General features: G+C 32.8%; 1 protein-coding gene across 4 annotated transcripts in view; it reads left to right on the top strand.

Annotated features, from left to right (window-relative positions):
* LOC105337787 (CCR4-NOT transcription complex subunit 11) overlaps positions 1 to 19,944 on the top strand; it is a 76,205-nt gene extending 56,261 nt beyond the window's left edge. For 3 of the 4 annotated variants that reach the window (XM_034470767.2, XM_034470763.2, XM_066084763.1), the window contains 3 exons: positions 12,306 to 12,375; positions 13,747 to 13,902; positions 19,529 to 19,944. In XM_034470767.2, coding sequence (XP_034326658.1) covers positions 12,306 to 12,375; positions 13,747 to 13,902; positions 19,529 to 19,660 — 358 coding nt within the window. In that variant the 3' untranslated portion in view covers positions 19,661 to 19,944. Of the gene's footprint in view, positions 1 to 5,561; positions 5,716 to 12,305; positions 12,376 to 13,746; positions 13,903 to 19,528 lie in introns of those variants that run through there. The other variant, XM_066084764.1, reaches the window with a different exon arrangement.
* Positions 19,945 to 24,167: the final 4,223 nt, after the last annotated feature.

The following is a 24,167-nucleotide window of genomic DNA, read 5'->3' as shown; positions in this document are numbered from 1 at the left end:
AAATGTTGCACATACGAAGAAGTCACCAAAAATGATTTTTGACAGATCTGGATATCTTTTTGCCAATTTAAAAAAAAGAGCACCTGGCTGCTGGGCAACACAGCAATGAGTTCGTTTTCACAATTAAACGAACGATCATGTAGAGACGCTACAGAATTTATTAATATCTGACCGATAAAATCTAAACAAAACTTGTTTAAAAATTCATGTGAATACTCTTTTAAATAATCACCGAGTGCCTCAATTCAGGACATTCTTTTATTGTGCCAGCACCTACCGCAAACATGTTACATGGAACTTTGATTATAATTTGTTTTAAACTACCTTGTACGCTATCGTATAAATCAATGCTAAATCAACTGTACAAGTAAAATTAATTTATCTTTTCACCTTAAACCAGTATAATAGTTGAAAACATAATAAAATTAGTTGTGTTCGTACAAGATATCAAACATGCACGCATGATAAGGTACGTGTAGAAAAACACGAACCTACCGTGGATCACTTGTACCCTCGCGTGGGATCTCCTCGGCCATGTGCAAGGGATGATCATCATTTAAAGGTTTAATATTTGTGTTGTGTTTTTTTTTTAATATTAAACATTATTTGTACAGTCTTTAAAACATTTAGACTTGGAGTAATAGTGCTTTTATTAATTTTCAGAACAACTTTTTAATTTACACTCCAATGTTTAATGTTTAATAAATACAAGATGATCAAACTTTTATAACATTAATGTAAACAGTTATAGTATTTACGGCTATATAAACTCAAAGACGTTTATATACATGTAAGTGTGCATGTTTGAATCTTGTGTATTAGATAACGGCTTACCGCTAGGTAGTGCAGCCGTGGCTTATCTCCTCGGCTGTGGACGAAGGATAGATTACGTAAAGGTACAACACACACACACGCACAGCTAGGAAGATTTGAAAAGTTTGCCATAAAATGACTAAAATCTATCAAATAGAAGTTTGTTTTTTTTTACTTAAAACCCAGAATTGATCTATGTCTAATTATACCCCCGCAAACGAAGTTTAGGGGGGTATATTGGTTTCACCCTGTCCGTCTGTCTGTCTGTCCGTCTGTCTGTAAAAGCAACTATGTCCCCCCCTATAGATTTTTTACTACTGCATGGAACAGTCTGAAAATTTGTACATATGTTGATCACCATCTGAAGATGTGCACCTGCAATTTTTTTTTAAGATCAGACAAGATTTAATGATTTTATGACAGTTTTCATTTTCCCTATTCTATATATTGTACACTGATGTTGAAAAGTAAGGGAGGTAATCCTTACATATTTTATGAATTAATTTATAGTATTAATTAAAACACTCTAAAATATATATTTATATAAATACATCAAGATGGAGATTTTTTGTCTTTATGTGTTAACTTAATTTATTTTTTATAAGTATTCTATCATCTGATAATGCAAAATTTTTGTTTGTTAATGATAAATTCAATGGTGCTATTAAGAACATCAAAGGCAAGTGTGGCTGAATTCATTTGTCCCAAGGGGGCCATGGTTTAGATGGAGCATGTGTTTAGGGAAAATTGATAAGCTGTAAAATGGGCAGTGGTTTTGGGCTATTTTAAAACTGTTTCATGTAAACCAAAAGTGTCTATCATTATAAGGAAAAAAATATATATAATTATTAATAAAGAATTTAACTATTTTTAGAAGTTGTTTAAATTTATAAGTCAAGTAAATTGATGAAGTGACCCTATAGGGCATTAATTTAAATGAAATTCAAAACTACTGATATGATTGTAGTGTTTTGGCAATTTTGAAAGTTTTTGTAATATTATATTTTCTTTTTTATATATTTTTACATAGTATGGTAATTATGGTAATGTTTTGGGAGTTTATTAAATTCAACAAGCTCATCAAAGAAAATCATAGTCCTATGGGATGAATTTTCTGATATGGAGTTCCATTGTACCATAGGAGAAAGTGAGGAAAATTTGAAACAACTAACTGCATCTGTTAAGACTCTCATTAGAAAGATATATAAAGTTTTATCAACAGAAGATCATTGCTTGGCTACTGGTATTTCCATTTACTGCAAAGGGAGGGGTTGTTGTCGTTTTGTTGGTTTTTCTTTTAAACAATTAAATAAAATAATATCATCAGATACATAAATTAGTAAATGTATTACTCAATACTGTTATACATATGTATTTACAGTGAAATTCTGACAATTTTGATTTTAATTTTTCTTTGTTAACTAATTTTATTTTTTTTACAATTCTAGATTTTTTTTATTTGTATGTGTTCCAAACCTTTATTATTCGATTCAATTATTTGTCCCATTCGAAATTAGCCTTGCGGGGGTATTAGTCCCATTAGGACAGTTCTAGTATTACTTGAGAATGGCATTGCTTTTATTAATTAGCTGAGTGATCATTTAATCCAATTGAAGAAGATTTAACCTTTATGTGTAATCAAAACTGAAACAATTCTTCAGTTTGCGGCTAAATAAACTCATATATGAGAGACGCAACTCTCGTGTATCAGATAACCTTTGACCGCTAGGTAGTCCAGCCGCGACCATGGTGACCGATTTTCTTGGCCGCGGGCGAGGGATAGCTTACGTAATGGTACACATACACAGCTCTGATTCAAGGTAGATTTTAAATGCATGCAGTATGATAACCAATATGTGATGCATAGATTTTTTTCAATACGTATTTTGTGTTATACTAGAAAAGAAAAAAAATGTTTTGTTTTTCGATTCTTGTCTTTTAGGATTGTGCACCAGAGGTACTTAACAACAATGACTTAAAGTAGTCCGAGTATCGCACTACGTCATAATACGGATTTTACAATATTCGTTCGACTTTTACAAAGCGTTTTAGATACTCGGTATTGATTTTGCTCTACATCACTGTTGTAAACAATGGCAATAATTAGCAATTAGAACGGTAATATATGTATTCTATGAGAGATAGAAATGATTAATGTTGAGAAACTCGATTCTGTTAAAGTAAAATAAAAAACGAAGTTTCTGATTAACCAGGATCTCAGGTATGCTTATATCTTCTTTGTTTTTATGCCATCCCCCCCCCCCCCCCCCCCCCCCCCCGAATTTTTCTTTTACTAAAACCGGTTTAAATTTAGAGACAGAAGCTATTTAGAATTTAATCAATCGTCATTTAATTAATGTTTAAATGATATCTAACATTGTTGACAGATCTAGGCAGAAAACTGTAGCAAAATGTGATTTTTACGGATTTTTTCGTCAGGGTCTACTTGGTATAGAGCTTATAGCGCGAAAAGTAATCCGTCAACATATAATTTATTTTACCAAATCTTTTTTCTAAGATGTCAATCTATAGAATAAACGCAATGAATTTAAGTTTGAGTCAATAAAATAGTAAAAAAATTACCAAACGCGATACTAGCATTGCATTTTTTGTATTCTATTTTGATACATCATGTCCATAAAGAGTACTTACTTACAAAAATTTGCGCCATCTGAGAGGTGATAACAAACAAACTAGCATGTAAACATGCATATTTTCTTTTATATATGTATTGCTAGAATGTATATTTAGCATTTAAAGCTAAGCTATTAATGATTGAGCCCATTTAGTGCCGAGTATAGGACTACCTTAAATCCTTAAAAAAGACATATATTCTAAATTTTTTTCTCTCATAAATCAAAGCCCCCTGTATAAACTAGCATACTTTCTGTGGTAACTTTATGCCAGTTGTATGCAAAAAGACTTTTGTTAACTTGCGAAATGAAAACAGGTACATGTTAACATGTAAAGCTTTTTACACTCATACTGCACAAATCACTAACAGAATAACATTGTAAGGACCTTTATGAAATCCCAACAAACAACTTTTCCAGCAACAGCTATATCGAACTCCTAACCGTTTTTGAGTTATTAAGCAAAAACTTTTAAGGGGCCAGCCCTTATTTTATTGGTGTCAAATGAAAGCCCTTGATATTCTGTACAACTTTTATTCTACATGTCTTAACAAAATATTTTTCGTTTAAAAGATACAAAGGAAAATATAATTAAATTTTCGCACTTTTTGGAATCCTGTTTTTGACCCCCTACCTTTTCCTAAATAAAAAAAGTAATCCAAAAACAAAAACTGACGTGCACAACTACAATGTCTCTGTTATTCAAATTCGTTGGATTCCCATTCCCTGCTAACATAGTCTCGAAGCCTTTGTCTGGAAACCAAAGGCCCTAAAAATTTTAAAAAGGGGAATAACTCGTTAATGGAAAAGGATTTCAAAAATTTATCAATTGATTAAGATAGTGTTTTGTAAAGTCTAAAAGCCCTGAAAATTTGAGCAAAAACCGTTCAGAAATGAGCACAATATGGAGCCTCAAAGTTCGCATCTAGAAAGAAAAAGAAAAGAAAAATAAGAACTTGCGAGCAACGAGTGGTTCTTCCATCCGATTTTTAAACAGATAAGATAAAACTCATCAATTCAATGATAGAATAAAAATCTAAGCAAAATATAAGTGAAAATTTTTTGCGGCACTCGGGGCTTGAACCCGGGTCGCCTGGGCCAAGTCCAAAAGTATGTTTTATTATTATAATTAGGGACACACTGGAAATGTATTTAAGTTACATGTATGAACCTTGAAAATTCTTCAAAAACTGTTTAAAGCAGAAAGAAAATAATTAATTATTTTTGAACTTTGAAATTTAATTTCTTTGATTTTTGCACAGGAGTCGGCAATCTTATCAATAAATAATACCTAGAGTCAAAATAAGTAAAAACCCAGCCATGAGCTTCGCTCACGAAGTGAGCGAACGACGCTCACTTCGTGAGCGAAGCTCATGGCAGGGTTTTTACTTATTTTGACTCTAGGTATTATATTTATTGATAAGATTGCCGACTCCTGTGATTTTTGTAACCATGATGAGTTATTATATTATAAACGCACCACAACTTATTTTATAAAAAATATACTGATTTTTGTTTTTAAAGCACACAATTCATTTACTTTTTTTTATTCTAATATGTAATTTTAAATAAACGACTATTAGTACAAAAATTCAAATTATTGATAACATTTTATAATCTATATTTTAAAAAATGTAAACTCGACGCCTTTGTGGCCGTTCCGGCCTTTGATTTAAATTTGCAACCGGCGACGACCGGAAGTGACGGCGGACATATTCTTGACCGTGGTACACCAGCAAAATGCTAGATCTATCGTATCTGAAAATTTCAGCACTCTATCTTTACACATTTTTGAGAAACATCGCAGACAAAATTGAATTTCAAAAATCCTAAATTGACGATAACCTCCGACCAAAAGTAAATTTTCAAAAAGTGTCCAAGCAGTATAAAATATAGATAACTAGGCATTAGCTCTAAAAATTTGAATAGAATCGAACAAACCATCTCTGAGAAATCGCCTGCACAAAATTTGTAAGACAAAAAAAGAATAATAACTAGATTCTCGTTACGAGTAACGAGTAGGTCTTCCGTCCAATTTCTTTTATATGATACGATGAAATATTGATACTCTCTGCCTAATCTGAGATCTTGTTGAAACTAGTTTTTTTGTTTCAGTACCGAAAACGGACGAACGGAAGTGAATAATGAAAATAAAAGCTGGTATTTCTTGGACATTTGCTTAGTGTACATCAATGTTTATCAGGAGAGATGACACACCCAAGAACGTCTCTGCACTTTGTTAAAAACATGAATTGTTTGAACCCTTCTGGTGAGTACCGGAAGTGACGGTTGACAATTTATAACCCATTAAACATATCCTCAATCAATTGTCTATCATTCAGAAAAGTTTTGTTTCTCAACCACTTACAGTGAAAAAAATCTCCCGGGTATCAAATTTGTTAAAAGGAAAGCCACCTAAGATATTTGAGATATCTTACCGGAAGTAGAATAAGTTTGCTTATTTAACATTGTATAGTTAACATATACAAGATTTTATACTGATATATTCATTCCATGTAAAATAAATTTTAAAAAATTGATAATTTTGTAAGTGCTTCCGGTGACAACCAGAAGTTACGACGAATGAAACAAATAATGTAAACTCATATACATATATAGGGCTATCATCCCACAAAGTTTGGTTGTTCTAGTCGTTAACGTTTTTGAGATCTCATGGATTCAATGTTTTTTGTCTCTCGACAGGAAACGGAGAAACGGAAGTGCTTAATGAAAATAAAAGTTTGTATTTCTTAAATATTAGACAGCTGTACTTTATTGTTTATTATGGCGTCGAGCAAAGCACGAAAGCCATCTAGGGATCGTACGTCCGGAAGTTGCAAATTTTAAGGAGCCAAACAACTCAAATGAGTGCAAAGTTTTCTTACATGTTTGAAGAAAAAAATAGATGACATATTTCAATTTCGAGCAGAACTGTACCTCAACAAAACAAGTTGGCAGATACGAAATGGTTGATGTCTTTGAAAATGTTCATATTTTATTGTAAACAATATGTCTGGGTTTCAGCGGATGAATACACTTGCACGGAGACACATGCGATAGTTAGGCCTACAAACTCAATTTGGTTATGAAATATACCAGCCTGCAAAACAGATTATTTTGTATCCATATTGAATATTGACAATGCACAAATGTTTGATCTTTTAGAAACAAAACTTCATACATCGAGCGATAAGTATATCTACAACCAAAAGTTATTTTAAACCAACAAGTGAACTACTTTCACTTTGTAAACAACGTGAATGGGTGCTTTCTTTTATCTACCCCTGATCTTTTCAACCCAAGTCATTTGGACCCTTGTGAATTTTAAATCAAATTGATAATAAGAGACAGTGTGTTTATCAGCAGTATACAATGTACAATATATAGAATTAAACACAATCATAATTTTAATATTTAATTCCATATGAATAGAGAGAAAAAATCTATAAAACAAATTTAACTCCTAAGATATTTCTAAACTTAGATTTTTAATTAACATTCAAAACTTTAAAAGAATTAGGTGAGTCAATTTGTAATGAATTGTTATTTAACTAGTTAAGGTCACTCCATACTCGTAAAATTCTCTGAGGAAAGTTGAAAAACCAAACTGATTTCAACTTAATAGACTTAAATGTCATTAATTGTTAAAAAAATATACATGTCATCACACTTTTTGAGATGCCAGATAAACATAAACTAAAGCATATTTTAGCATCAGAAAACTGTATTATTTTTTGTTAAAGATAAAATCTTGTAGGCAGAAATTTGTTTTTCTTGTTTAATTTTAATGTCAACTTTATCAGAAAACTAAAATTACAAAAATATTTTCAAATTAATCGTTGGAATAAGAAAAACTATAGCATTTAGACATACACCTGAGAGAAAAGTTAAAAAAAAGAGTTATTTCCCCTTTGCATAGATAAGATGTATAAAAATTTGGAAATTTAGGATAAAATTAAGTGCGAAAATATCTTGAACCTACCAATAATTCTAATTACATCCATGTGACTATATTCACATAAAATAAATATAACTACCTTGCACAATTTTTAAAGAATTCAAAGTTTAACAAAAATAGTGTGACATCACAGAACACTGGATCTACATTAAATGATAAAAAACATTTTTTTTTTTGAAAGTTGACAAATGTATTTGTCTTTTATATTATATTTGTTTTTAAAAAGTAATTATAATTGATACCAATTTCTACTGTAAATAAATGGTCAATAACCAAATCAGAATGATGTTTGAAAATATTAAAAGAAATCACACTTAATTTTAATATTTATATTATTTTAGTTGACTGTGTAAAATCTATATTGAATTTCATTTCTGTTAAATTGACCGCCCAACGCAATTTTTAACCGGGTATTCCAACGGAAAAATCTGGTTATTAAAATGGTGAAAATGGCGGGCGGGCGGGCAGCTGCCAAGAGGATACCCTCATTGTACGGATAACACCTCATACAGTTTTCAAGATAGGATGTTGTTCGTTTGCAGATCAATTGTACATATATCAGAGGTGTGCATATTGCTAGGATTTTGATTTCCGATAATTTATGAAAAAAATACCAGCTTTTGAACTTAGTCATTTTTTGGCAAAATATTGCATATAGGGTACCTTCATTGTACGGATAACTCCTCCTACAGTGTTCAAGATAGGAAGTTGTTCGTTTGCAAATCAATTGTACATATATCAGAGGTGTGCATATTGTTAGGATTTTGATTTCCAATAATTTATTTAAAAAATACCAGATTTTGAACTTAGTCATTTTTTGGCAAAATATTGCATATAGGGTACCCTCATTGTACGGATAACACCTCATACAGTTTTCAAGATAAGATGTTGTTCGTTTGCAGATCAATTGTACATATATCAGAGGTGTGCATATTGCTAGGATTTTGATTTCCGATAATTTATGAAAAAAATACCAGCTTTTGAACTTAGTCATTTTTTGGCAAAATATTGCATATAGGGTACCTTCATTGTACGGATAACTCCTCCTACAGTGTTCAAGATAGGAAGTTGTTCGTTTGCAGATCAATTGTACATATATCAGAGGTGTGCATATTGTAAGGATTTTGATTTCCGATAATTTATGAAAAAAATACCAGCTTTTGAACTTAGTCATTTTTTGGCAAAATATTGCATATAGGGTACCCTCATTGTACGGATAACTCCTCCTACAGTTTTCAAGATAGGAAGTTGTTCTTTAGCAGATCAATTGTACATATATCAGAGGTGTGCATATTGCTAGGATTTTGATTTCCGATAATTTATGAAAAAAATACCAGCTTTTGAACTTAGGCATTTTTTGGCAAAATGTTGCATATAGGGTACTCCATTTCTCTGGATACGGGTTGACATGGATTATGGATACAGTTCACATAGAAGAAAACCCGGTTTGCTGTCACATTGACAGCTTTTCACTTGTTATAAAATTAATCTCCAGCAAACAACAAGAAAAGTTGGTCTCATGTTAAGTACACACATTACTAAGAGTGACAGAATCAAACTTTGTTTTAAGGATTTTTTTTAAATCTACAGTACCTAAGTGTACATTTGATCAATGAAGGAGAACCATAAATAAGACAAATAAAAAAATATATGCTTTTTTGTAATAGTGAAGATTATTTTGACTTTAAAAAAAAATTAATTAGGTTTTTATTCTTCAAATTAACTTTAACTCGACACCATTGTGGCCCTTCAGGCCTTTGATTAATTTTACTAAAATTCTAATTAAAACTGTCAAACTTTCAAACAACTTGATTTGTTTGAACCTTTCCGCTGAGGACTGGAAGTGACAGTTTACAAAATGAGAACAATCAAACGAAATTTTTATTAAATGTCTATCCTCCATGTAAGTTTTGTGTCTTGATCACTTCCACTTTCTAAGATCTTGCGTGTAAAACATTTGTTTAAAAAAACTACCTGAGATAATTGAGATCTCACTGGAAGCAGAATTTTTCTTGTTTATTCAACATCGCATAAATGGCATACGTAAATATTTATACTAATATATTAATTCTATGTAAAATAACTTAAAGACGTAAAAAATAATTTTTTGATTACTTCCAGTGACGACCAGAAGTTACGACGAACAAAACAAAATGATTGAAACACACTTCCAGACATTGTTCTATCATCCTACAAAGTTTGGATGTTCAAGTCTTAATCGTTTCTGTGATCTTGAGGAAACAAGTTTTTTTGTGGTGGGACAGGAAACGGACAACCGGAAATGAATTTCTAAAGAAATGACAAAAAAGGCTTGAGGATACAATCACAATCTATTATTCCTTAAAATTTCAGGCAATTCTATTCAGTCATCTTGGAGATATTCTGCCTGACTAAAAAGACGGGCAAATTTCATGCCTGGGTGAGCTCCAAGAAATAGCGCGGTTGACATAAAATTTAATAGGGCCCAATTTCAAGCTATAGTCTACATATCCTGAAAATTTCATAGCCATATCTTTAATAGTTTCCGAGATCACCTCTGCACAAAATAGGTCATAAAAATGTACAAAACAGCCGATACGTCGGTACCGGAAGTGAATACAGGAAAAATATCAAAAATATATGAAGTTTTATCATCTGTGAAAAATTGGCTGAAATCGGTGGAATGGTTTTCGAGAAATCGCGTGCACAAAATTTGTGGAAAAAAAAAATAAAAATAACTTGATCTCGTTTCGAGTAGGTCTTCTGTCCGATTTTGTTTTATACGATACGATGTAATATCAATACTCTCAGCCAAATCTGAGATTCTGGTGAAACTAGGTTTTTGAGTCGGCTCGCGAAGCGAGCGAGTTCTTGTTATCATAACCGTTTCTGCGAATATTTTGCACTACATTATTCATGCCCTAATAAAAATATTGCATGCAATAACCTCTTTTGTTATCGTGATTGTCAATTTGAAATGGTTAAACAATCTTATCTTTTTTTACACATATATTTTTAACGTTTTTCTTGATGTGTAAAAAATATAACAAATCAAAGTAGTTTTTGTTCAATCGCCGCCCATGAATTCGACAACTTAACACGGGGAAAACCTTTTCCATATTAAACATAAAATCTATTTTTAGAATAACCCATCTTGCGAAGCGAGAAGACCCTTGCTGTCATCGGATCTCTTGGAGAAGATTTTGAGCACAAGCGTGAATTGATAATGTGCGATATAATGCAAATAGCTCTTATTTCTTTGTCATTGAAAAATACTGGTCGTTTGTCTCTATCCTACGATATTATGCATTGCCAGTCTGGCAGGCATTGCCAGTCTATCATTGACAAACGTGTTGAATCAAAGTACTGAGACGAGTTGATGATTCAGGAATCAGACATTTATTGACCCTTTTCTGCTTTTAACACGCAGAATTTGAAATAATCATGAATTAAGTATAGAAGTTTCTTATTATCACTGGCTACAACATATCAAAGATTTTAAAAAACTCATGAATCGTGAAAGGTAATTTTTTGAATAAAAAGGATATCAAAATATTATCATATAATTCAATATGATAATTTTTAAAGCTGGTCTCATAAAGATGATGTCTGCCACAATGAGCGCTGTTGTTCACCTATGTTTAATTTATTTACAAAAGACAGAATTTTTTTATGTATTACTAACAATGTAATAAAAACAAATACATCAAAATATTGACAACATGTTCACAGCGAGTCGATTCTTAGGCCCTTCAGGCCTTTGACTTTGTCTCGAGACCAGAAACGGACGAACGGTTGTGATTAATGAAAATAAAAGCTAGGTTTTTTTTATACATTTGCCTAGTGTACATTACTGTTTATTATCCTAGATGAATCACCAAAGACAATCGGTTAAACTTGTTAAAAACACAAATTGTATGAACTCTTCTTGTGAGTACCGGAAGTGACGGTTGACAAAAGAAACCCGTTAAACACATCTTCAATCAATTGTTTATTATTCATAAATGTTCGTGTCTCAATCACATACAGTGACTAAAATCTCGCAGGTATCAAATTTGTAAAAAGGATAGGTACCTAAGATATTTGATATACCTCACCGGAAGTAGAATATGTTTGCTTATTTAACATATATAAGATCGTGTAATGATATACTGTGGAATCATTAAATTTCGTGGGGGCCAATTTTCGTGGATTGCTTAAATTTCACAGGTTCGTGGGGACGTAATTTCGTGTATTCTATTAAACCTACAAAGGAAGTATGACTTTATTACCCTAATTTAACTATTTGTCGAGGATGTTAATTCGTGGATGAGAGGTACCCACGAATTCCACGAAAATTGAGCCACCACGAAATCTAATGATTCCACAGTACCTGTATTCATTCCATGTATAAATAAAAGGAAAAATTATTTTAAGTGCTTCCGGTGACGACCGGAATTGACGACGATTCAAACAAAAGAATGTAAACCTGGATACATGCTTAGGGCTATCATCCCACAAAGTTTGGTTGTTCAAGTCATCACTGTTTTTTAGATCTCGTGGAGTCATTGTTTTTTTTGTCTCTTGACAGGAAATGGACACACGGAAATGCTCAGTGAAAATAAAAAGTTAGTTTCTTGAACATTAGACACTTGTACTTTATTGTTTATCAATTGTACTAAAATTGTCGAAGGAAAACAGTTCAAACAGCTTGATTTGTTTTAACCCTTCTGGTGAGGACCGGAAGTGACGGTTGACAAAATGAAAGCGATTAAATGCATGTGATGGTGCCTATTTATGAGTGGTGTTTAGCATTACAGTATTAATAGCTTTCCTTGGACAGGTCATTAAAAAGTACATTTACAGTGTACAACATGTGTACAATGTTGTACTGGTATCATTTATCATAAATACAACTCACTAGCGTTTTTGTTTTCCGACAGGTATTTTTCTGTTTTGGTTAACATGGAGATGTCTCTTCACTCTATGGAGGTGGTCAACAGACTCACAACAGTAAGTACACGCCTTATAACATACATACCGGCTAAATGTATGATGCAACATCAGTACATACACAACATATGAATTAAGTGTGTTACATGCTCAATTATTAAACACACAGAAAATGTTCACACAAAACATTTAAAGGATTAAATTTAAATTCTGCATGGTTCAATGAAAAAGTAAATGCTGCACAGGTAAAATAAAATCATTCGCATCCGACAGTTTGCACAATCAATTAATGAACTGTTTTGATCAAGATTAAATGACCTCAATTTGCTGCTCTTTATAGACTCATTCCTATTGATCCCATCTACCACTGTTAACAGTAGTTGGACTTCCATTGCACATGTATTGCCAATTATTCCAACATAATTGGCACCAATTAATAATGAAATAAAAACTCTGAATGAAGTTAATTAAAATTGTTTATGATTTTGCCCTAAATGCTTTATGCTAGGTTTCCACTTTTGTGTGATCTGATACAAACAATTTGATTGACAAAACATAACTGGTTATGGAACTTCTCTATAATTTTAAATCAAGATACAAGGCGATTTTAGTCGATATGTTCTTCAGCAATTTGTTCACCTCTGATACGACAAGGTCATGATAGATGAAATTTTAGCTCAAGTGAGCTTTTCTGATCACATTTTTTCTGTCGTCCGTCCATAAAAATTTTCAACATAGATCTTCTCCAGAACTACTGAGCCAATTTCAACCAAACTTAGCACAAAGCATCCTTAGGCAAACGGGATTCAAAGTTGTGAAAATTGAATTAAGTATTCAATAATAATTGCAATCAAAAACTAATTGTGCTGATCGTAGACCTAATTTTTCTTTGATTAATACAACTGAACTCTGATATGGTGAGATATGATACAATTACTACGATTAAGACAGCTATTTCAATAATGCTGTGAATCTTGATAGTGGGAACATAGCATTACTCTTTACATAAAATTTTGTCCATTTTACACAGAAAGTCTTTTGGTTTACAAAATCCCTGCATGGTTCAATTGATACACTAGATGGTTTACACAAATCAGTGCCAGGGAAAAATGCTGTAAAGAACCATTATCGAATGTAATCTTTTTGAAAGTGAAACTGATGGTTTCTAGGATTGAAATTCCTATTGTTTAAATTGTTTCTCTACACCATTGAACACAATACAAAGATCTTGGAAATATTGTACCAAGTTCCTTTTCCAACTTTCATGTTTAAGAAAACTATTCTAGAATTATAGATTTCCCAGGCTTGAGCAGGTTTCATTAGGATTCAAAATAACAAAATAGCAAATGTTTTTATGACATTTTGACAATTGCCACTAAGCTTTTGCATTCCACATCAACAACTCTCAGATGAGGTTTTTGTTTGTTCCAGGCTGTAGAGCTGCCCTCTGAATTCATCCATCTGTACATCTCAAACTGTATCTCAACCTGTGAAACCATCCGTGACAGATATTTACAGAATCGCCTTGTTCGCTTAGTGTGCGTCTTTCTGCAGTCTCTGATCAGAAACAAAATAATTGATGTTAAGGTAAGGTGTTATGTTGTTCCTCTTTTTTCAATGTAGAAAATAATTATTTTTCTGGGTTAACAATGAAAATATCAATTTGAAGAACAATTACATTATGCAGGAACAAACTATAGTGTCAGGTTTGAGGACAGGTGTCATATAATATTTCGAAACTGCGAAATATTGAACCCGGGTTCAAAGTATAGTATATAATATTATGTCCGCGATATATTGAACCCCCTACTGTTTCCAATTCCCTTTGTAGAGGGGGTACAAAATATGGCAGCGATATTTTGTACCCCCCTCTATTTTTTATTGCTATTGGAGAGGGGGTTCAAAATATTATGGCTGCGATATATTGAACCCCCTACGGTTTCCAATTCCCTTTGGAGAGGGGGTTCAAAATATTATGGCTGCGATATTTTGAAACCCCCTCTATTTTTTTATTGCTTTTGGAGAGGGGGTTCAAAATATTATGGCTCACTATTTTATTTAGGGGGGGGGGGGGGTTCAATATATCGCAGCAATATTTTGAACCCGGGTTCAATATATTGCAGATTTCAAAATAGTATATGACAACGGTATATATGTTAAGGGCCAAAAATCAACCCCTAAAAATGAACATCATTTAACTGTAATTATTTGCTTCCTTTTTACTGATATACATGTGAAGTTTTTAGATGGGGTCTATTGGTTTACTGTCAGCTGAAGTCTCAAACCGGAAGGCACGCGTAGAACACATGAATTGAGTCTACGCGTAAGAAAATACTACCAAACTTCATGTGCAAGCCGAAGTTAAAATCGGGACGGGTTATACACAGGTGTTACAAATTAAATAGGTGTTTCATTGGCTTCCAGTCTACTTGCGGTATGACTGCTTTTCGTCTCTAAAGGGATTTTGTACAAAAAAAATAAAAACAACTCTGAATTTGCCTTCTCGTTTGTTGGCTCTTTAGTTGATTAAACTTAATTTAAATTTTAAACAATGCATTGTAAGCAAAATCTATAATAGATTATACATTTTGGAAGACTTATACATCATATAATATATTATACAATCTTATCGATTGAAGAACCAAGTTAAATGTTAAAGTTCATGTTTTCCGGCTTAGTTAGAAACCTGTAAGTTTCTTGTCACTTTCAGCCACTGTAGATTTCAACCAATTGATAAACGGAGTGTGTAGATATCAGTCTGGCTGTTTCTATAGAGCTATGAATTATCTACGAGTTTCTGTAAGAAATAGAGGGAATATTACGTGGTAGATGTAAATATATTAAAATAAATTAATATTGAATGATTATTGTTATTAAACTGATTTTAATTGAATTATAAAGATAACATAACTTCTCATGTCATAAACTGCCAGTGAGTGCAAATAAATAAATAGGTGAAAAATATATCTTAAAACATCAACTCTTCTTAAAAATAACATAACAATTTAATGTACCTAAAACACTTTAAAAATGGCAATTATGGGGTCAAAATTTTACTCATATCATATATAGTCCTTTATACATACAATTTTTAGACGGGGTCACGTGACCCCGTCTATTGGTTTACTCACTTTACTGTCAGCTGAAGTCTCAAACCGGAAGGCATGCGTAGAACACAATTGAGTCTACGCGTAAGAAAATAGTGCAGAAAGTTTTCATGCATTTCAGTAAATATGTAGGTATTATAAAAATACGCATTAAATATGTTTAAGTCCTCTGTATGAACACAATTTTATTTAGAAATTAAACAAATAGTTTCATAGATCAAAATATTCTTGCTCTGGTTCAAATGTGGAATGAGTTACGTAACTGAATGCACAGCGCCGTTGACAATTAAGTTTTTGTACGAGCTCATTAATCAATAGAAGAGGTTGATGGTGGAATCGAAATTAAAGTTCCCAAACGCAATGTGCCATTTTTGAAAAGTTGAATTTTATTTTGACAATCTTTCATCTTAATACTACCAAGCTTCATGCGCAAGCCAAGTTTAAAATCGGGACGGGTTATACACAGATGTTTTACAAATTAAATAGGTGTTTCATTGGCTTCCAGTCTACTTGCGGTATGACTGCTGTTCGTCTCTAAAGGGAATTTGTACAAAGAAAATAAAAACAACTCTGAATTTGCCTTTTCGTTCGTTGGCGCTTTAGTTGATTAAACTGAATTTAAATTTCAAACAATGCATTAGAAGCAAATCTATAATAGAATATACATTTTGGAAGACTAATACGTCATATAATATGTACAATCTTATCAATTGAAGATCCAAGTTAAATGTTAATGTTCATGTTTTCCAGCATGGGGTGAATTATATTGTAAAATAATGCATTACGTTGGCATTACTTTATGAATTAGGGCATTAAATTACCATTACCATTACTAAATTTTCTTGAAGTAATGCATTACATTACCATTACATGAGTAAAGTAATGCATTACCATTACTTTTTGAAAAGTGAATAAGTTAAAAAAAAAGTAATTTAAAAACTAAATAAAGAGTTTTTGTAAATATTTCATAAATAAAACATGCATAAAATATTTACAGGTTCATGTTCACTATCAGGTTCAAATTTAATGACTTATACAAGATGGATGTTGCACTTGTAGTTCTCAAATAAGGTTGGTCCCGTGACATTTACACGCTAATGGCGCAGTTGACAATCTCCGTTATTTATGTCTCTGATTTTCGGAGTATGATTTTTATGATATTGCTATTGGTCTTCGTCCGTCGTTGTGCGTTAACAATTTTACATTTTTAACTTCTTCTTGAAAACTATCAGGCCAATCGTTACTATTTTTGGTGTGAAGCATCTCTATGGTAAGAAGAATCTAAATTGTGAAATTTATGGCTCTATCACCCCTGGGGTGCCACGGGCGTGGCCAAATATGCAAAAAAAGCCAAATTTTCAAAAATCTTCTCTACTCCCATGCATGTGAGGAAAAAACTGGTTGCATGGTTATAATGTCCATGTGGCCCTTTACCAATATTGTGAAATTTATGGCCCCTGGGTCAGGGGTTCTGGCTCTAGGGTGGGGCCAATATGGCCATATAGTAAAAATATATTAAATCTTAGAAAATCTTCTTCTCTACTACCATATATATATTTTTTTTAACTAAATGCATGATTATGATGTCCATGAAGCCCTCTACCTTAATTGTGAAATTCATGACCCCTGGGTCAGGGGTTCAGGCTCTAAGGTGGGGCCAATATGACCATATAGTAAAAATGTATTAAATCTTAGAAAATCTTCTTCTCTACTATTATATATATTTGTTAAAAACTAAATGAATGGTTATGATGTCCATGAAACCCTCAACGTAAATTATGAAATTTATGACCCCTCGGTCAGGGGTTCAGGCTCTAGGGTGGGGCCAATATGGCCATATAGTAAAAATGTATTAAATCTTAGAAAATCTTCTACTCTACTCTCATATATATTTGTTAAAAACTAAAGACATGATTATAATGTCCATGAGGCCCTCTACCAATATTGTGAAATTTATGGCCCCTGGGTCAGGGGTTCAGGCTCTAGGGTGGGGCCAATATGGCCAAATAGTAAAAATGTATTAAATCTTAGAAAATCTTCTTTTTTGTTAAAAACTAAATGCATGGTCGTGATGTCCATGAGGCCCTCTACCAAAATTGTGAAATTCATGACCCCTTTGTTAGGTGTTCAGGCTGTAGGGTGGGGCCAATATGGCCATATAGTAATAATGTTTTAAATCTTAAAAAATCTTCTCGATCTACTCCCACACATGTGGGCAAAAAACTGAATACATGGTTATGATATCCACAATCTCCTTTACCTAAATTGTGAAATTCATGGCCCCTGGGTCAGGGGTTCAGGACATGAGGGGGGGGGGGGGCAATATAGTGTAATTAATTAATTGTTAATTAATGTATATAATGTTTAAAAATCTTCTCTATTCTCACACAACTGCCAGTGTATAAAAAAAAATGACTAATAATTATGTTTACCAAGAAGTCCTCTACTGAAATTTTAATTTTCATGTCCCCTTGGGTATGGGTTTTGACTCTAGGGCAGGGCTAAAATGGATGTATAGATGTTAATGCATATAACTTTAAAAAATTATCTTCTTTACTCCCACACACCTGAAAGGAAAACTGAATCCATGATTTTGTAGACCAGATTTATAGGTTTCACAGTTCTTTTTGAATTAAATGTGGTCGTCATTACAAATTTATAATTTTTCTACTCCAGTATGAAACCTAATTAATAAGATGCATATATGAGACTCCATGACAAGTTTGTGTATTGGATATATGCTACTCAGGTGACCGTTAAGGCCAATTGGCCTCTTGTTAATGAAAGGAACGGTTGTATCGTAATTCGTGTAGGTGATGCACGAGTTTACACAAAAAAAGTAGTAAGTGGCGAACGGATTTATTTTTACCAATTAATTTTGCATGAATCGCAAATGAAGAAAATCGTGTCAGATAAGTCGGTCTTAAAAATCAAAATGGCGACCGTAACAAATCTTTTTATTGTCAAAGTTCTTGGAATCTTACTGTAAAAAAAGAATTTCTTACGTTAGGTGCTTGTGTTTGTTATCGGTATACAAATGTTCCCCTTGTTTGTTAATTCAGCAGTTTTAGATTTTTCGGGGTTTTCATAAAACTTTTATTACGGATACCGTCCATCTTGTGGATTTTCCCTTGGATCACAAAATTGAATAAATCAAATGATTAAAATTATCTACTTCGATATAGTTGTGTGATATTCCCGGTTAGTAGTAATTTTTAAAAAATTTCCTTGGGGTCTTATTTTACACAGTATACGGTTGTGTCAATTTTCTACAATTATGAAGGCCGGGATTGAGTAAAATTTAGACAAAGTATCAGACAATTGCAAAAAAGCCGAATTAACATAGATTGTAACAACTAATTCAAACTCATGAATTTTGGAAGCATATTCGAGGAAATCCAAGACAATTACAAATTCAAACTTTTAAGACCCCGTCTTTCAATACTCTCAGTACTTTGATTTAGTTTGACAAATGCATATGTTAGTAGCTGCAGGTCTGTAGCTCCCGGTCTGAAAAAAATTTGATGAATGACCTGGGAGCGACAGTTCTTTACGGGGAAAAGAGTCACAAAGTTATGGGGCACAAAAACTTGCACAAGTTTTGGACTGATTAACCTTTGAAATTGTGTGCTAGTAATTCAAAGGCTCAGTTTGAGAGTTTTTGTCCATTCAAGTTTTTTCAGATAGGGAGCTACAGACTTGCAGCTAATTAATGTCAATTAATAGTTAGTAGCTGGTTACTAGCCTGCCTGACTGATCGAATATTTGTTTAGATTATTCATGCGACTGTGGTTTTATCAATACAATAAGACATGGGTATAGCAAACACACTTATAATGAACTGACGCTTACAGGAAAGTCATTTTCATTCCCCATGACTTTATTACATGTTGTAAACTTAATGGATTTAACGAAGCAAAATCACCCTTTGTTGTTGAGTTGATCCACAAAATTAAATATTCATTGAAGTGTAATATCTAATAACTTATTGTAGCAATGTGATTATTGGCTACAAATTTACTTTTTATAAACCACGAAGATTACTCAAGTTTCCTGGAAAGTTCCATTAGGATATGAGAATTGTATTGTTTTTTTCTTTGCTGTAGGATATCTTCATAGAAGTGCAAGCCTTTTGTATAGAATTCAGTCGGATTCGAGAAGCTGCTGGTTTATTTAGACTGTTAAAATCACTGGACAGTGCAGATCCACAAAATACACCGACAGCAGCCACCAGATAGCAGGCAAAGCGATGGTTGACTTGCCAGTAAATGTACGAAAAATTGATTGTAGGAAATGGACAGAGAATACATGTGCTTGGCTGTGGAATATGTGCTGCATCGTTCAATATACAGTTCCCCATTGTGGGGGATATCCTCAGTGCAGACAACATGTGACATCAGAATCAGGTCCATGCATTGTGACAAGGAAGAGATACTAAAAACCTCCTAACATGTGTACGATGACTGTGTAACACTTTGTGTGCAATTAATGAATACAGATTAATAAACAAAAATCCTCTTCAGAGTTCTTTTTGAATTAATATAAAAAAGTGTTTTTCTGGATACCTTTTTATGCTGAATGAACGTCTTTTAAACCTCCCGAGCTCTTTAAAAGTAACAAGTATTTAAAGCTATACACGCTATAATTTGCGTCAATTTTGAATGACAGTGAAAACGCATGTGTTTGTCTACTTATAAAAGTTATCCTTAATCTGTAAATTACAATGGTGAATTCCATCTCGTTACAAAGATATAGATTTTTAATTGTTTATTTTCCTGCCAGGAATATACCTTTTCATGAATATTGATGTTAATTTGAAATACATACATGTATAATGAGTAAAATACGCTTGGCATCCACGATACCCTTACTTCTGCATTAACACTTATAGGATCTATAAATAGCACATAGGGGAAAAACACAGGTCTACGTCATTTCTTTAAAGGAAGTATTCATATCTACTCACAGGCTTGTATTTTTTTCTTTTGTTTGTACTCGTATATCGGACAAATTTATGCTTTACTGAAAATATCCTTTCCTTTGTGAAACTATCACAATTATGAAGATGTTGACCCTTCACCAGTTTTGGTATGATAGGCTAAATTTAGCTGTCGATATCACGTGATAGATTGATATTCACGAGGAGGCATTACTTTCCTGGCAGGAAAATAAATATTTTTTATTGTTTAATATTTGATATATTTGTTACGTGATCGAATTGAGCATTATAATTAACAGAATAAAGGTAACTTTTATTAGTAATCAAACACATACATTTTCCCCTTTATTCAAAATTGATGCAAATTATAGCGTGTATAGCTTTAAGGTGGCTCTATACACCCACAGTTTATTCCAATTTTCAATAGAAGACCACAAAACATATGCTTATCAAATATTAAAATGACGATAGGGATACTATAGGTATTTTTAAAGAATTTTTTAATGTTTTTTCGTGTTTTTGTAAAATATTTTTTAAAAAGACAGCTATCAACAAATTGAGAGAAATTATTTTGTCATATGATGGATATTTCCTTCGGACACATAAAAAAAAATATAACACTTCTTAACATTCAAAGATGTTATTATTGCAATTTTTTTTAGTATTTCCCCAAAACATATTTTTTCATATTTTCTTACTCTGTTGACAAATCATCTGAAAAAGTTGCTTGATGTTATAAGAAAATGTATTTTAATAAATGTGACATAAAAAATTGAATGAAAACCATTGCAAATAAACACAAAAAATATCTTAAATTTTATTTGGTATGAAAGTTCCTCATGTAAGGGTTATCGTTCCTAAGTCCCAAGGCCTAAACACCTTGGGGACTTTTCATTTCTGAGTTGAAGAAAATTTCCTAAATATAATGTTGGAATGATAAATACATACATATTTCATTATAGACTTTGCCCTGTATAAGTGAATATATTCGCTTTAATGCAAAACTTAAGTCAAATAAATAAAGGAGAACATTGACTAGGCTAATAGGATTTATATGTATCCCAACCTGAGAGAAATTCAAAGCAACCCTCTCATCTCCGTTAGGTGTCGATATTAATGTGCATTAAAGTATATTATAATTGAATTATTTTCACCTGTTTAGAATTTTCTTTCACGGTATTCAACCAAAAAATACGTTTTAGAAATTTTTGGAAAGTTAAAAAATTTATTGTTCTCAACGGGAATCGAACTCATGACCTACTGGTTTGTAGTGAACCCACTAACCCACTGCGCTACGGTGTAACATATCGAAGATGCTAAAGAAACTCTTTAAAAATTTATACTTGATTTTATTGTTTATTTCGATAAATAATACCACACAACGTGAAGGTGTCACATACCACATTGATTACTTGTATGTAATGAATTTTCCAATTATCAAATTAAATCTATCCATTTAACAAATTTTTCAAAATAGCGGTTCCCATACAAGTCACCTCAGTTTAAATCAGCCAGTACCGGAAATGCATGTTTCCAGATTTACTTTTTTGCGTACTGCGTCATCAAAAAGTGGTGTATAGAGCCACCTTAAACAGAATGTGAATCTAGGATATCTTAGGACAGAGTATAAGATTTATGGCCCCAAAACCAGACTTTAATATAGAGAGGATGATATAAATTGCAAAAAAACATTGAAAATTGGGTGGATGCCTTTAAAAATTTTGTTCTCACGAACCACCAGAAATGCCAAAAATAATTTTAAAAATTATATTACAATTAATTGAAACCTCTTGATGTATACATGTATTAATTTTTACAGGGTTTGTGTCATTTACAGTGTACCGGTACTTTGAAATGTAATTAAATACTTTCAATTACATTTGATTTTTTCAATTGCAATTTGTTATATTTCAATTACTTTGATCAGGGACGTATATACTAACTAATTGTCGTTAGTATATACGTCCCTGCTTTGATGAATGTAATTAATTACATTTCAATTACTTTAGTTTTATTATCTGAGCTGAAAGCTCATCAAGTGAGCTTTTCTAATCACATTCTGTCTGTCGTCCGTCTGTCTGTCCGTCCGTCTGTAAACTTTTTACATTTTCGACTTTTTCTCCAGAACCACTGGGCAAGTTTCAACCTAGCTTGCAGGACTGTAGCCCCCGGTCTGAAAAAAATTCGGATGGACGACCTGGGAGCTACAGTGCCTCCCATAGTAAATAACTGCAATTTACTGCGCACAAAAAAAGCGCTAGTTTTGGACCGATTAATCTCATTTACGATCATATTCTTTACAAATATTTGATCCCAAAAAATTCCTTACACATTTTTCTACAGATATCGTCACTTCACTTGCCTCTGATATTCTTTTAAACACCATTAGCAGCCCTGTAAATTACAGTGGTGCAAGTTTGTTTACATTTAAAAATGGCGACTCTCGATCTCGACGTAAATTAACATACTTCATTTTCCGAGGTCGGTTATCATTTTTAAGAGAAAGTCTGAGGCAAGTAAAGAGACGATGTAAGTAGTAAATTGGCTGAAGAAATTAATGGTACTAATTATTTTTACAGAATTTGTGTGAGAATAAGGTTAATAAGTCCAAAACTAGCGCAATTTTTTGTGCGCCGTAAATTGCAGATTTTTCCTATGGTAGGCACTATAGCTCCCAGGCCGTCCATCCGAATTTTTTCAGACCTGGAGCTACAGTCCTGCAGCTAGTTTCAACCAAACTTGGCACAAAGCATCCTTAATTAGGTGAAGGGAATTCAAGTTTGTTAAAATGAAGGGCCACACCGTCTTTCAAAGGGAGATAATTAAGAATTATCAACAATTTGTTGGTATGTTTAAAAAATCTTCTTCTCAAAAACAATTTGGCCAGAAAAACTGTAACTTGTGTGGAAGCATCCTCAGATAGTGTAGATTTTAGTTTGTTTAAATTGTGATCCCCGGGGGTACGGTGGGGCCACAATTGTTGGTCGAATTTTTACATAGGAATATTTAGAGAAAAATATTTAAAAATCGACTTTGTTCAAATCATGATCATTGGGGGTACAATGGGGCCACAATTGGGGTCAAGTTTTTACATAAAAAATATAGAGAAAAATATTTAAAAATCGTCTAAGGAACAAATCGGCCAGAAACGCTGTAGCTTGTGTGGAAGCAATAAATCCTCAGGTAGTGTAGATTGAAGTTGTTCAAACCATGATCCCTGGGGGTACAATGGGGCCACAATGGGAGGGGGGTCAAGTTTTTACATAGGAATATTTAGAGAAAATTTTTAAAAATCTTCTCAAGAACCAATTGGCCAGAAAAGCTGTAATTTGTTTGAAAGCATCCTCATGTAGTGTAGATTCCAGTTGTTTAAATCATAATCCCCAGGGTACAGTGGTGCTACAATGGGGGAGGGGGCAGATTTTATATAAGAATAAATGTATATAGAAAAAACGCTTTAAAAATGTTCTTCTCTAGAACCAATTGGCCAGAAAAAGCTGTATTCTGCAATTGTGTGGAAGCACCCTCAGGTTGTGTAGATTCTAGTTTGTTAAAGTCATGATCCCTGGGGTAGGGTGGGCCCACCAATTGGGGGGGGGGGGGGCAAATTTTTTACATAAGAATGTTTAGAGAAATATCTTCTTTTTGGACATTAATTAAGCAGAAAAGCTGTTGCTTGAATGGAAGCATCTTCAGGTAGTGTGATATACTGTAAATACATTATATTTGGCGTGTACAATATTTGGCAGATATTAGTTTTTGAACAAGTTGGCGTGGATTTGTACTAGGGCATTCCTAAAGTGACT

This window comes from Magallana gigas, chromosome 5 (genome assembly GCF_963853765.1).
Source record: "Magallana gigas chromosome 5, xbMagGiga1.1, whole genome shotgun sequence".
Taxonomy (NCBI): domain Eukaryota; kingdom Metazoa; phylum Mollusca; class Bivalvia; order Ostreida; family Ostreidae; genus Magallana; species Magallana gigas.
This window is presented reverse-complemented; position numbering and strand designations above follow the sequence as displayed.